Source organism: Lathamus discolor, chromosome 3, assembly GCF_037157495.1.
Source record: "Lathamus discolor isolate bLatDis1 chromosome 3, bLatDis1.hap1, whole genome shotgun sequence".
Taxonomy (NCBI): Eukaryota; Metazoa; Chordata; class Aves; order Psittaciformes; family Psittacidae; genus Lathamus; species Lathamus discolor.
In genome coordinates this window covers 55,387,057-55,403,078 of record NC_088886.1, presented here as the reverse complement: position 1 = coordinate 55,403,078, position 16,022 = coordinate 55,387,057, and the positions used below count along the sequence as shown (strand labels likewise).

General features: G+C 35.4%; 1 protein-coding gene across 9 annotated transcripts in view; it reads right to left on the bottom strand.

Moving 5' to 3' along the window:
• KCNT2 (potassium sodium-activated channel subfamily T member 2) overlaps positions 1-16,022 on the bottom strand; it is a 136,983-nt gene that overhangs the window by 97,935 nt on the left and 23,026 nt on the right. For all 9 annotated transcript variants that reach the window (XM_065675328.1, XM_065675326.1, XM_065675327.1 and 6 more), the window contains exon 2: positions 6,551-6,630. In XM_065675328.1, the coding sequence (XP_065531400.1) occupies positions 6,551-6,630 (80 nt within the window). The remainder of the gene's footprint in view (positions 1-6,550; positions 6,631-16,022) is intronic.

Here is a 16,022-nt window from a genome sequence, read left to right as displayed (position 1 = left end):
CCTGAAAGTCTTCATGCAGTAGATTCTCATACAGAATATGTTCATATTATCCCAACTTACGAAATATGAAACTGTAGTTATTTAATGTTGAAGTTGAGTAATTAGGTGTCCGGGAATCAGGGCATGCATGAATGCACAAGTGCACGAATGCACAACCGAACTGAGTCAACAACTTCTTCTATAGACTATGCAAATATTGAAGTGTTCTAGCTGAAAGGATATATCATAAATGCTATCACAAAATACTACAACACTTCCCAAAAACATAGGTCTACGGTGTAAATACAGGATTCCTTCAAAGGGACCTCATGGACACTTGCTTCTATCACATAGGCAATTTATTTCAGTGCTAAGTGGAGCCATAATCTATTACAGTGATACTGTTGGCCTTTTGTATTTCAATCAGATTTTGCAGTCATTAGAGGATTAGAGTTTAAATTTTTGGTTTTGTTATCAATTCAATAGTCTTATATTTTTGCCAATGTAAATATTTGTATCTAACTCTTGGTTTTAAGTTTCCATTCACTGATTAAGTTAAAACTGTCAGCTGACTAAGGTCAAGTGGTGGGAGGTCACTCTAAGCAACAATTTTTTCAGTCTGGTGAACCGAGAGTCCAGTTCTGCATGGCTCAACCCTTCTGTCCAAAGCAGAATACCACTGACTGACGGAGTCTTGCACAGATGCGGCTTCATTAACACCTAGTCATAGTAAAGACAGTATCTTTTATTGTGGTGTTGCAAGTATGTGATCATGTCTGCTGAGCTCAATCTGATTATTTCTATGCTTTAAGAACTACAGCTTCATTATGCATACCCAAAGCTGCGTGCATTCATTCTCTTTTAAGGAACAAACCATAATTATGGCAATATCACATACTTTTTGACTTTACTCAGTCCTAAGTTCAAAATGAATGCCTTTCAGGTAAAACTGATAAATCACCCTTCGTATCTACTATTTCCCCTCTCATTAAAACATAATACACAGCAAAGACTGAAAAATAGAAAACAGATGCCTAAATAGTCTACCATACACTTGCCGAAAGACATCTTAAGGTTTATTTCACAACACTGCTTACTACCTTTAACTGCGAAGTTGCAGTTATCACATGAGAACTGGATGGGCTTTTACAGAATCTTGAAATCTGTGAACTAAGGGTTAAAATCCTGTGGCCCTGACCATGAGAAGTCTCACAGCTGTTACTGGCAATTAGGTTTGTGAACATTAACCTAGTGACTCCTGCTCTCTGATCAAGAGTAATTAGCCACAGATTATTTATTACCCTACATGATCGAAGGGGTTGGGTTGAAGTTGTAAATGGATTCAGGGGTTGGTAGGGGTGGGTGGGTGGGTGTATTGCTATGCTATTTGACTAGGAAGAGCCCCCAGTAATTTTCTTGGACAATGCTATGGGGTTTGGGTTGGCTGGTTTTTTTTTCAGCTTTCTTGAACAGTTGCTGAAGAAAACATGTATTGTTTTTCTGTACTAACCCTTTTGTAGAAGTCTGCGGGAGTATGAATGGTTGTCATAACAACAAGAAGAGCAGATAATGTTTAAAAAAAAAAAATAATGCACACCTTCCAGCCCCCAAAAAACACCTAACACCAGACTAACAAGAAAAGCCCACCATGATTTCTCTTCTTTACTGGTTTTATGTTGTCTAACTTTTTCTTGGGTAAGTACAAAAGTCTGTATTTGTTTCTTCTAGTTTTCAGCTGTGTAAATGTAAAGCTTTGTGTGAAACACTTCTGCATTGATAATGGCCTGGTTTCAAATCATCATTTGCAATTATCTGTTGGCTTAAATGATAAAAGAAAATAGTGCTTTCTGATTAAAACCTACATCAGTACTAAGGGACCCATGTTCCTGCTTGTCGCCTTAAAATCACTCTGAAATCTTCAATCTGAAATAGAACTACTTATGTATTCAAATAAGTTCCACAGATCTATTCCTAGCTATGCCTAAAAAGTGCTTCTCCACAGGAATGGCTGTTTCCCACAGAATATAAGACAGGGTTTTCCCGACAAATGTGCTTTCATCCAAGGGTTGTATTTAACATAGATGCATAGTGCATATCATGGATTGTGTTATATATGAAGTAAGGTGATATGCTAGGTTTTGTACCATAAGTGATTGGGTTGTTCATTACAATGCAAATATGTAAGAAAGGCTTCAAGTCCGTCCTATTTCAGAAGGTCACCTCTCCTAGTTCTGTATGCTTCAGCCTTTAGAAACAGGATGTGCTGTCAAAGGGAGCGTATTTAGTCACCCCTATAATAAGTAATGTAGAACTACCAACTAAGTGCTACCTCTGGCTGAAATTTTCTGTAGCCTCGTAGTTGGGCTGTCATGTGTGAGTTGGAAGAAATGCATTTATTCCACTGCCATGGAGATCAAGGATTCCAAATATGGCAAGGAGGGTATAGTCACTAGACACAAGGTATTTAAAATAGGTTTTCATTTATTACTTGGTTACAAAGAAAGCGTTTCATGTTTATGCTTGCTGGCTGACTATTTTTGTCCTCTATTTTACATGCTGCTAGTGGATCAACATGGTCTGCTTGACTTTGTTTCTTCTTTTCCATTCACAGCCAGATTGTTCAAGTAGCAGGGTCATTTGCATAGAGTATGTCTATGTTTTGATGCTGGTGCCTGAAACTTGTATTCAGCTGCAATAGCCATAGACTGTTATCCAATTATGAATTGTTCAATAAGATTGTCATGTAACCATGGTGTTGCATCCTTTTTCTTCTTTAGAAGGAGAAGAAATTGCTAACAGTTCAAAATCTGTTTGTTTTGTGAAATAAATATAACCATGTCAAGCATTAATGTTTCTTTCTCAGCTTGAACAAGTATTTGACTTTTTTCAGGCATTTTTAAGTACAGAGTGATACATTTTACCTCACCAGTACTGACTGTAACTTTCACTTTTATTATAAATTCTTGATGACTCTCTTAGAAGCATTTTAGGAGATTAATCCTCAGTTTTGGACAGCTGATCTAAATCAAAGCAAAAGTGGCAGAGGTAACAGCTGAAGTTTTTACGATTACCTTCTGTTATTTCTTTCTCATAAATCTTTAACATAATTTTGATTCTTACCAAAATCATCTAAGTAGCAGCTGGCTGTAGGAGCTGTATCAAAACATACTGTTAATGATTTATTTTGTGGTGATGGGTATCATTTATTTCCTCTTCACTGAATTGAAGCTTCATTTATTTTTTTCCCTTTGAGACTTATTTTGGGCTGCGATAAAGCTATGTGTGATCTTGGCAAGTACAGACAAGTCATACCAATAGTTCATCTTTTTTTTTTTTCCTCTGTCTTTATATATATGAATACTTCTTAAGTACATGTGGTGGGGTTTTGGGGGGGAAAGTGGCTGGCTGGTACCTTTGTAAAATGTTTTTCATGCACTGATTGAAGTTAACTAGATATGTGCTCACAGAAGACTGAGTGAAAGCTAGGTTGATACAAATACTTCCAAAAGCAGAATAATGAATGAACCAGTTTATATTTCATGCTACTTGTCTGTATACAATTTAGATCAGAACAGTATTCTCTAGAAAATTCATATAAATTCTAGAGACCATGACTGCTCTGGTTGACAAAACCATGTGATATTGCACTCCGATGTGTTAAATTCACTTGTGAAGTCTTGAGGATTAGCAGAAACTGCTTGGTGAACATGTGTAGTTTTAGTTATGCTATCAGAAAATTTGCTAATATATTGCCAATTATTCCCTCAAAGATAGCAATCGTATCGTTAGCATGTGAAGGAAGGTTTTCAGAGCTCTCACTGAACTCTGACTAAGCTCTAAAGGGTATTTATCAACTCCTCAAGGCCACTAAGCAGCAGAATCCTCCAGTTTCAGTGGAGGATTGAATGAGTACACCTGAATGAGTGCCAGGTTACTATCGCGGCAGAAGGTTTGTAGAGACTGTATTTTGGAGAATTCTGGTTGTGAGTATTTGGACAAGAACCAGGATCTGTTTGACTGAACTTGCTAATTCTGAATGCTTTGGTTTGGGGATTGTTGACTTTTTTTTTTTTCCCATTCAGTACAGTAATAATTGCTGTATTTCTTGTTTCTTTCTCCTGAAAATTGCCTTGTTTAATGTCTAATCGTTGGTTAAGCTTCTTGTATTGTGAGAACCAGTAGCAGTGCTTGTGGGGTTGTAGTGGGAAATGCCATGCCCATGCCATACACTGCTGTAAGTACAGCAAGCACACTCATTTCCAACTTGTTTTCTGCAGACTGGCTCCATAATTCAACAGTAGACAAAACATGCCTTGTATGTTAGAGGTTTTTTTCTGACAGGAAAAGAAGGTGCCCATAATGACAGTGTCTCTACTAGCTGTCTACAGGAAGAACTCAATAATGTGTTTTTATTTGTAAATCAAAACCACAGCATGCTTCTATGAAATTTACCTCAGCTCTCTATGACATCATTGTGTAAGAAAATTAATTACAATCTGAATTTTTCCAGCAAGTATCAAGCAAGCTAAACAGGAAAATTCTTGTGCTACTTGTCTATAGCACGAACCCATCTCTAATAGGATGAATTAATAGCCGTTTCCCATTCTCTTTCTTATTTCAAATAAGCTTCCATATCATTCCAGTCCTTTGGACCTATATATCTCACTTACCCAATCAAAACTTAATAGAGACTTCCCAGGACAGTAACTCATTACAGTTCTCTTAATATACTTAGCCAGAAACATATACACTTGGAAAAGGAATGGCCATGAATTCATACTGATAAACTCACAGGTAATTTTTGTGCCGATGATCATAAATTTATCTATTTTTATACATACAGGATCAGCAGTTCTGCAATCAAAATATGTATCTGTATATACATATTTTTTTAATCTTGAGAAGATCTAAGCAGGGAGAAAAATCTTTCACTTAAGCAAGAAGGTATTATTCAGAACCCTCCCTTCTTACAGCAAAAACAGATTAGTGAGACAAGTCATAACTTCATAGATGTTCTTAGTAGACAGTTTATCAAAGCCCTGTTTTGTGGACTAGATCAGAAACAAAAAGGCTATTATTTACAGCTTTCCAGACTGCTTTTCTAGCCAGGAATAATACTCCTTTCTAGTTTAGGATGCTTCTTTATTTTGTGCCTTACTCCATTACACACTATATCAATGATGTCAGAAGTCAAAGGTTATAAAGATACAAAACATTTAAAAGGTGTATAAAGTCACAGGGGAAAAAAGTAGAAGAGAATTAAAATCATCTGAGAAGCTGTAGTGCAATAAATTCAAAATGTAAATCTAGTTAAACTCATTTATCTCTAATGAATCACAGAATAGTTGAGGTTGGAAGAAGGTAACCCACAGCTGGTTGCTCACGACGGCGTCTAGACAGTTTTTTAATACTTGTGTGGTGGGAGACTCCACAACCTACATAAATAATGCGTGAGCACGAATGTATTCTATGTAAGCACAGAGTATGAAATTTTTCTTCATGCATGTCCTTTCTTTATTCTATGCGTACTGACGCTTTATGCAGTAAGAGAGTTCTCAAGTGTTCTAATACAGAATAAGAAACTTATTTCAAATAAAAACATCTTGAGAAACAGTATCTCTTACAAACAGGAGATCTTATGGTCTTTTTTTTTTTTCCTTTTAGGTTATCTACTCTCCCAAATTTTGTTGATGTGAGGTTTTTTTAGATTGGGATACCAAAAAAGTAGTTTGTTCTTTTCTCCCTTCTGTCCTTTCTCAGACACAGAGCCATGGACCCGTCTTAACTGTATTACAAAGGCCAAAATGAATTTTTTCTATTCCAAAAGCTTTATGTATGAACCCATTGTAATTTGAGTTCTTTACTAGTGTAGGACAAATGGAGGCAAATTCAATCCTGCTACATGGACATGAAGGAAAATTTAAGTCAGTTGCTGCTCTTCCGTAGCTATGAACTCCACTGGTCTAATCAAGATCTGATAATATACCATGCTTCTGTCTGCTTGGACAAGCTGCGTGGATGTATTTAAAAAGATTAATATCTTCGTCCCTCCATATTACTTTCTTCTATCATGACCTATGATATCATGTTCAGGAGAAGGAGGTATGTCCTTCCCATTAATTTCCTTTTCAAATTGTGGGGGGTGTTTTAGTAGAGATCAATTTTAAAACTTCTTTAGGAATACTTAATAAAACTGAACACTTCAAAAACACTAGGTACTCCTGCAGCTTTTTTCCCTCCAGTATCTTGGAGACTATCTGATTTTCTAGACATAAGGTTATGACTTGTCAATAAGCACTGTAATGTCACATCCATGCAAATTAGTCAACTTGATCACAATACAGAAATAAAACCATGTTACTAAGTATTTGAGTCTAAAAAATAAATACATTATTTTAAAGTTTAATACTTTCTGAATTTGTCTTCGGTATTATGTAAAACTGACTCCTCTATGGGATAAAATTTTAGCTCAGAAGAAAATCAATGATAACTTTGCTGTTGCCTTCGGTGGAAATGGATTCTACTCAAAGTATCACAATTATGCTTAACAGAAATTAATCCAACTGCTTACTTGATCTTTGGTTTTTGATGAAGAAGAGCTTTAGTCTCTCTTTAAATGTATTTTCATTCATATAGAATTCAACTTGCACCCTGAAATATAAAAGGAAGTATTAGAATTGAATATTAAAGATAAGTAATTTTTTAAATTTTCTCTAGTTATTTGTTCTTTATATAAAACTGGAGGAACAAAGAGAGAGTATTAAGCCAAAAGCTCACTGAATTTGGAAGATTAAAAAAAAAAAAAACCAAACAAAAAAAAAACCAAACAAAAAAAAAAAAAAAGGAAAAGCCTTATCTCTTTTACATGCAGAATCATTTTCTTGTTACTTGGACACTCTACACTTCAAAATCAGAAGCATCTACATTTTAGTATTTTCGTTGGAAGACTGCTTTGTCTGCATCTTTGTAAGGAAAATTTCCTTGACGTTCAGGTTAAACCTCTCATTTTAACTTCCTTCCTGAAGGAACTGAATTTTGATGATTCTTTTTTCTGTCTTGTTCATACCTCTGTTAAGCGTTCACTTACTTGTGTCCACCATTAATCAGATGCTCATGCACCAAATAAACCACCTCTCTGAATTTTGCTTTTGTCACAAGGAAATACTGAGGCTTGAAAGCAAAATTATGTTGCAGTCATACAATATTATACAGAAAATAATCCCGTTATTATATTAAACCAACAGTAATATTTTTACTCTTCCCTCCCCCCCCCATCTTCCAGAATGTATTTCATGTTTCTGTCCCTCAATTCAGTCTTAGTATAGCTCATGCAATAGTTCTACAGACTAGAAGAGAGAACTGTTGCAGAGGCTGGCAAAGTGAAATGATGTGCAATAGCTGTACAGAAAGGCCATTCCAGAGCTCTGGAGCTGTACTGCTTGCTATAGGGTAAGTACAGCATTAGTTTCATTTCGCCTGAAGTCCCTGCTCTACCCAGCTGGCTCTCCCTCACCAGTCCCAGCACTCCTCCAGCAATGAATCACTTTAACCTCAGCACAATTTTGGTGTCTTCCTAAGAAGTCAGTCCTCACTTACAGAACTACTCTACTGTTGCTAAAGAATAAAGTGATACCACAAAAGTGAGTTACTCCCTTATGTCTCGCTTTCTCTGTACACCATCATGTGTTGCAAAATTGCATATCCCTTTTCTGTGTGTAGGCATACTTGCCTTTATCTCCATAATTCTTTTCAACAATCTTTCATCAAATGACTCCACTTCAGTTATTTATTCTTATCTTTACTATTGTATTTTGCAAGCAGGATCCTAACTTTAGTTTTTCCCTTCTTGCATGTGAAGCCTTTCCTGAAACAATTTTTGTACAATCTAATGTTATTTATAGTCTCTCTCTTCCCCTCAAATACTTGTCTTATACCACATATTTCTGTACACTTACAGAACTGGAGGGTTATTTAATTATGGGCCCAGAATGGATGGCATCTCAGGTAATGTGACTTTTACATTACTTTTACATTTTTGCTTATTTACTACCAGATGCTTAGGCATATCACTTTGTAGAATAGGGTCAGCATGTCACAAAAGAAAGGCTTTCTATGACTCAGTGAGGTCAGTTAATTTTAGCTAGACATTTGGCTTTGGTGTGGTTTTTTGTAGTATTCCTTGTAGAATGGAAAATTACAGTTTTCTTTGCAGAAGAAGAAAAAACGTAACCTTATTTTTAAGAATCTATATTGGACCTAAGCTCTAAAGCTTACAGAACTATATATTTATTTCTACCATGACACGTTTGACACAGTGGTTAGAGCAACTCCTACCCTAGATCATCTTTTCTGCCCTATCTGCTTCACCCTATTGTGACAAGATCTTTAAGCAGTTGGAATTAAAGAGAAGGAACCCACCTGCCCTCTGCTTTAAATGGAGAGTAGCCCCAGCTGCGTATTTCAAAGAGCTTGGGCACAGAGAAATGTCCTAGAAACTGCCACCAAACTAAAGGAAAAGCCCATCAGATGAAGAGCAACTTGTTTCTGGGCTTCTATTGAGCTTAAATATAGACTAAGTGTTGTGCTGTTCAAGACTGCAGGAGTCACTGCCAAATAACAGAAGCAGCACAACTTAGTTGGTAACCTTAAGGGAAGTTAAGGAAGCATAACCATAGGTTAATCAGTAGGTGAGCAGGTTTGTGAGGCCCTGAGCTCTGCTTCAGTTCTTTTCTGCTCATTTCCCAAGGTACTTACTATCACTGCACTGACAGTTTTAGTGAGAAATCTATCCCATCATTTGGCAGCTGCCACATGCTAAGTGTATATACATAATCGTCAAGGACATGTTTTAGTAGGTAAACAAAGTGGTACAAGCTATTGAAGTAAGGGATGTTTTTAAAAGGTGCACTGTATCAGTGCACATTTTAAACTAGTCTCTCAGATTTTTCAGTCAGAAAATTACAACAGTCACTTATCATGAAAGAACAACACGTTAACAGTAAGCCATCATTTAATGATAATAAGGAAAGAGGATGTGGGAGCTAATCACCCTCCTATCACTACCATGCTGAATTGCTCTGATAGCCTTTTAACAGCTGTCTACTTCTCTTTTCTTAGCAGCCTGTGCTCACAGCAGACTAGGATTCCACAGTGCAGCAGTTTCCATGGCAAAATGGATTACGAATGCTGCTAATACCACTTTTGTGGCTCAACTCCTCCTTCCCCTGACTTTTACAAACTTCAGCAAAAACTGTGTGGGGCTTATACATTTGCAGGAAATACATTATTATGTATGTATAACCATGTAAGCTTTCATGATAAATGATACAGAGAATATTTCACTTTGTTTCTTAAAGGTTACTATTTGACAAGTAAAGCTAGGAATGAATGGGTGAAGGAGCCACTGGCAGAGATAAGGACAGAAACCTCCAGATACTATTCCTTTCCAGTATTCTGCTTTTGATTTTTACAGAGAAAACTCATTCTACTTGAATATTTGCTTTAATCTTTTAATAACTAAAATTTTACTTATTTTATTTGCTCTTTTCTGTATTTTTTCCCACTATGAAGTGTAACCTAAAAAAGGAGTATGTTGGGAACATAACAGAAATTCTGATCCTTACTGAAAATGCACAAATATATGGCTAATACACCTGTGGCAAAACCAACTGAAGTTATGATTCTCTTGAAAGCACAGTGTGCTTTTGGTTCTTTTAACCTTCTTAAAATTAAATGCCACTAATAGCAGTCTTCCCTAGTTTAAACCCAAAGAACAGTGATGTCAATGGAATCTTGCAAACTGCAAGAAGCACCTTGAAGTACACAAAGTACAAGTATGCATTGCACTCTTCTAATTCAGTCAAGATGTAACTTGAGTAGTACATTTTAATGTAATACAAAGTATAGCAGGAAAATACTAATTCATGCCAAGGACACTAAATGCAAAGCACTTCTTGTGACTTTAAATAACTGGGACCTATCTGTCTGCACTCCAGTTACTTAACTAATTTTGTCTGCGTTTTTTCCATTGCTATTTACAATGTCATCCTAACTCCACAGCCATGTTTTCCTATAGTAACAATATTACCTTGCGCCCTCAGATCTACAAGTTGCCTTTTCTGTTAGAAAATAGCATATTTGGCTAAATTAATCCATTCAAAAATGAAAGTGTAATTGGATTTCTCACTACATGCATGCAAAGAGCTGTAAATGTTTGTTGACTCCTTCTTGACATCAGAATCAAGAAAAGTTGCTAATTGTACAAATAGAGCTAATCTGCAGAAAAGTATATCGATTTAAGTCCATCTTTATGGGAATGGACATTTCATGTTTTTCCTACAAAAAAAGCCTTGTAATATAGAAAAAATATAGGTTTTTTTATTGTGATTTGCCAATTCACTATATATGAAATCCTGTTAGATTACAAACCTGAAAGTTTATTATGTAGTGTGTAGATCAGTGCTTAGAAATGAAGCATTTGGAGTGCTGAAGTGAGCTGCTATTGTTAGAGCTTATTTTATATTAAAAAAACCCCAAGAAAATGGGAATTTTTTCTCATAGCTTTTATTAAAAGATGAATGTATTTTAATGATGGCTGTCTTGCATAGCAGCTCTCAAAGTTTTGCATGTTCTGAAGCACTCAGAACTGATTTATTTAGAGCTTCACAGAAAAATGGTCACTTGATTGTTCTGTCAGAATCAATGACAGATCAAGACCACTTGTTGAATGATAACTTATCATACCATGCTGAAGGAAATGGATGTAAGATACTACTTTTCCATTACTGGTTCTTAACCTGGGGAGGTCTTCTGTTTGTTTCTGGGAGGAAATCAGTCATCATTTGCACAGGTCATGATGAACACTGACCAGATGAAGTTCTGAGTTTTTTTACTTTGTCTTCATGCTGAATGACTGCACCCCAAAACAAATGGTAGTAATTGTGGAAAGGAGGCTGCTTCATCCTTCCCTGTGCAAAGGAAGGGTGCTTCCAATCGGTGTTGCCTCCCATTGATTGGAAGGACAGAAAAGATGCTATTTCATTTGCAGCCTCCTAATTTGGTACTCTATTCTTGCAGTGAGAGCAGGATATGAGGAGTTGTGGAGATCAGCATCTCAACATTTTTCTGGGTACTTCAGGAAATAGTCTTTAAAAGATACATTGCTACTGAAGGTGTTTGCCATGCACTATGCTGATAAAATCTAACATTTGCAATATGACACTGCATTTTTTTAAAGATGAATTCTAATAAGAAGTGCAGAATAATTACAGCTGACAGGTGTAAGGTCTTTTTCTGACAGGTGATTTTATCTGTTTGTTACAAATCAATATTTTCAAGATCTCTGCAGAACTGTACTTGTGCAAAATTGTCTTCTAGATTCTTTATAATATCTAATGTTGTGAATGTTCATAACAGAACGCACGTTCTACACCTTCTAACAGTTGCCTTGTAGTATGGCACCTATTACCTCTTTATTTTTCCAAAATAAATTCTTGCAGTACTTCTCTAGAACAACTTATGCAATGTAACTGTCTGGTCCAAATTTCAGCTGCCATGTGACAGACCTGTTTGGTCATCTTAATACTTCTAGTGTATGCTCTGACATCTGTTCCTGGGTGTTTCTTTTGTTCTGCCCTTTATATATTTAGATAAAGGTTACCTTCTAAACCACTGAATCTGAGTTAATATATCTAATGAAGGTTTTTTAGACATCTTTTTGCTTGATTATGTAACTGGACGTTACCATAACTAATGGATTTGTAGAGATTGGGTGTTATCAGTGTCATCATAAAATTCTCTGTATTGATAAAGATAGAAATAGCATGAACTGAGTTGAGTTTAATCACAAGTCACAGGATAAAGGATCAACGATGTATAAATAACTTTGTAGCTTAGAACTGTATGTGTGCTGAGACCCCTTTTTACTGCATCTTTCCAATAAGTGCTGCTTGTTTCAATTGAAAGAAATCCAAGATAGCACCAGAAAATAGGCCAAGCTGAAATTTTCAGGCTGCACAAAGTAAAAACTTGCACCTGCAACCACAAGAAAATATTTTCTAGGTAAAAGCAAGCTTTCTTAATTGTTCAAGAGAAAATGCTAAAAATTGCTGCCCTTAATTAAAATTTTCTTCATTACAATTTAATAGAATATGTGTATCTAGAATATATCTTAAAATCTGATAGTGAGCCAGCTTCATGTTCCTTTTTACAATCAGCTGGCCCCAGTTATATAAAACTGGCTTCATGAAATCTATACAGGTCCATGGCAGCAATTTAATATTACTGCAACAGAAATATGAAATTACATTATTTTTTTAACTCTTCTGTGCAAAACATCATCATTTTTTCCATTCCTTTGAGGGAAAGATTTTTAAGGGAAGACTGATAGCAAGCAGCTGAGACTCAGTAGTGGGTAGCATGCATGCTTTTTAATCAAATAATAGTACATGAAAAAAAAAAAAAAACCAAACAGAAATCCTTCACTCACAATCACATTTGCAAATTCAAAAAGGAAATGGTCACTTCAGTCCAAGACCCATGAAAACCAGTGACAGCTTCACCATTCCAGTAATGATGTGGTAATAAATGAATTTGCAATATGTATTCTTTGTCATTAGAAACTTCTTTTTTTTTTTTTACTTGCTTTTTATGTTGCTTTACTTTGGGGAACAGAAACTGCAGAGCATCTCCTTCCATTTTAGTGGCCCTGCAAACACCAGACACTTGACTTTTTTCTGCAAATACACTTTCCTATTGCAAATCTATTGCTTGAACTTAGAAAGTCAATAAATCATATGTGAATGATTCATTAAGAAATCATAGACTTCTAAGCTGAACTTTACAAGAAAAATCACACAAGGAAGATACTTGACAAGTTTGGTAAAACTTTTCCTTCTCCCCTCCTCCCCTGTAAGGGTACAAGGGGAAGAAGCATAAATATTTTAAAGTGAATTTACTGCATGTGAAAATAGCTTTTTTTAACCTCTGGGCAAAAATACTTCATGAATAGGATATACACAGCACAGAGCTACTGCAATGAAAATTCGTTAAAGCCTTTTAACTGTGTAAGTCTGAAAACTCTGAGTAACGGGGTATGCTTCATGAGGTTTGATTTCAGGCGCTGTTCAGTTGTATGTAGTTGTGCTAATTAATCATACCTGAGTAGCAGGAATGTTCATTGGGGTTTATTAATAATGTTGGTAACTGCTGGTCAAAAGGAGACTTGAAACAAACTTGGTGAATACCAAACATACTGTGATAATACCTTTCTGTTACTGTCAGTTTGGATTTAACTCTTTATTTAGACTGTAAGGAACAAAAGACAGAGTAACCCATTAAAACCTACCATGTATTTGTACTTTTTTTCCCACTCAAATCTTGTTTTCTATTCACCAGGACAATTTCTCTATTGCTTTCCTAAAATTCTTCTGTACCAATTTTCTTGTTTTCATTCAAAAACATTTAATTTTTGTTTCAGGTTTTATTTTAATAAGTTTGGATTAGGTTTGCATGCTCCCCATTTAACAATTTTCTCTTATAAAGCAAGCAGCCAAACACTATAAGGGGCATTGTCATGCAGATTATCCAGATAAAGATAGAAACAGGTGTCCAGATAAATAAAAGTCTTAAACTGTTCTAGTAGATTTCGGTCATCTCTAAAATAGTAAATAAATAAAAATCTTCAAGACAAATTGCTTGCTTCAGATATGGCAGTTTACAGGTACACACCTTTCTTATATATGAAAAATGACTGCTACTGCTTAACCCAGGACACGGAGAAATCTAAATCACTATTCACTTAAACTCTACTTCTCATCTGTAAGGCAAATGTATCTCAGTAGTCAGCTACTGCTCCTCTGCAAGTTATCTTTTTCTTTCTTGTCATTTTTCAAGATCGCATCTTTTCAAAAGCAGCAAGTAGAACTAAGCTGAGAGCTGTTAGTACATGGCATCCTCACAGATCAGATTGCTTATCTCAGTTTTATTTTTACTTAAAAAAAAAAAAAAGAAATTAAGATTTAGTTTTCTGAAAATGCAGCAAAAGGGAGAAGAAGGAAAAAAGAGCAGATGGATAGGAAAAAAAAAAGGAACAAAAACCCTTTGTGGGTGAATCCCAATCTGTCATTTTTTAAAGTATCACATCACCATGAATAAAATATAATTTTAAATATGACTCTTTAATAAGTTACCTGAATCACACACCCAGCTTCCTAGCAGGTCTGATCCAATGACCACTTATATCAATGGAAAGAATCTATTTACTCAGAGTTAAGTAATCAAACAGTAAAAATATTCAAACGAGGTATTTCCCTATTACATACTTAAAGCAATTACTGTTTTTCTCCCCAAATGAAAGCAATTTTCTTGCTATTTCAATTATACAATGTCTTTTAAATAAAACTGGCAGGCCAGTGTAATTCAGAAAAGCGTATATATTGATTCTTCTCTAATGCATTTCCACAGCTTTTTGTTATCATCTTGCTTTATTATTACCTCTGTTTGCTGGCTTTTCTCCTTTTGTTGGTTTTTTGGTTTGATTTTTTTTTATTGAATTATTCTGGTTATACTGGTCAATTATAACCAATGCTATATTTAGTGTTTCATGGAAGAATGCACAGCATAATTATATGAAGTCAGAAAACCAAATTTGGAAGTGCTTGCATTTGTTTTCAGTAATTTTCCGAATTAAAATTTTGGGATTCAGTAAGTTAACCTACATTTTTACCAAAGACATAGTAAATTATAGGGAGCTGCCCCTACCCTAAAGGAAATAAAAGCTTATGCAAACTCTTAAACAACAGCATTTGGTGAAAGCACATGAATTTACAAGATCTGTGTATGGAGTCTTACTCATTAACATTTCCTGAGGACAGGGAACGTTCGAAGAAAAAAATGTCAACATGTCATGTCAAAATCACAGATTCCTGTTTTCCCTCTGAAAATTGTTTCGTTGAAGAAGGTAATTATATTTGTCCCTTACTGTACTGTAAGTAGCAAATTAGTTGAATTTTTCCAAGGAAAATACGTTCATCAACCTAAAGAATAGTTTTGTTTTGTTTTAATTTTGGTATCGTTTGGGTTTTCTGACCCAATTAAAACAGAATGTCTGAAATTTCCTAAGTTTTTGTAGCCTTAAATTTATTTCCTGTACAACTCTGCAAGACATTATGCTGCCTTTTGTATCACAGCGACCTGATGGGATTTGATCTATATTCTGTGTCCTCCCTTTTGGGAGCTGTATTCTTCTCATATGTCTCTGCCCTAACTTAGTTGTCATGACTGCTTTCTGAATAACTATATGGAGATGATAATGATTATTTAACAGGTTCCCATAGAGTTCAGCAGTACAAATGGCAAAAATAAGGCCATCCTCCATAAAAATACTAATAAAAGTTTTATAAGAAGCATCAGATGAATTAGAATAGCCTGCAGTTTCAGAAAACATTGCATTTGTCCTTCAAACATGGAAGACTTTCTTCCCAAGTGTTAAGATAAAAATAAGTACTTTTTACACTTAGGATCCTCCTTTTTTAAATTGGCTACCAAAGAGTATCTCTAAGTAACCTGAACTCTCTGACCCCATTCAGACTGACCTAGGGGTTTTTTTGTCTATTTTTTTTTTTTTCAACCTCCTAAATCTGCTTCCTTAAAGACAAACAAAATGCCCATATTATGGATATTTGGAAGATAAATGAAACCCAAAATTTAGCATATTTCTCTAAAGCAATTTTAAACCTGAAGTGTATATAACTATCACCTTGAGAAAATAACCTCTGGACGTATTGTAGTTCGTGGATCTTAAAATCCAGCTTCAAAATGAAGCCAGTGAAATGCCTTCTGCAGTTTCTGTGTTGTGATACCAACATGATGGCTCAGAACTTGAACCACAGAATTCCCTCCAAATTATTCTATATGCTGTAGAAAAAGCGTTGCAGTTAAAATTCATCTCCAGTCAATGGAAGCTTGGCACTCAAGTCTACAGTTCACATTTGCCTATTTTGCAAATGCAGTCCAGGTATGAACTATGTTTTCTCAGAAATTAG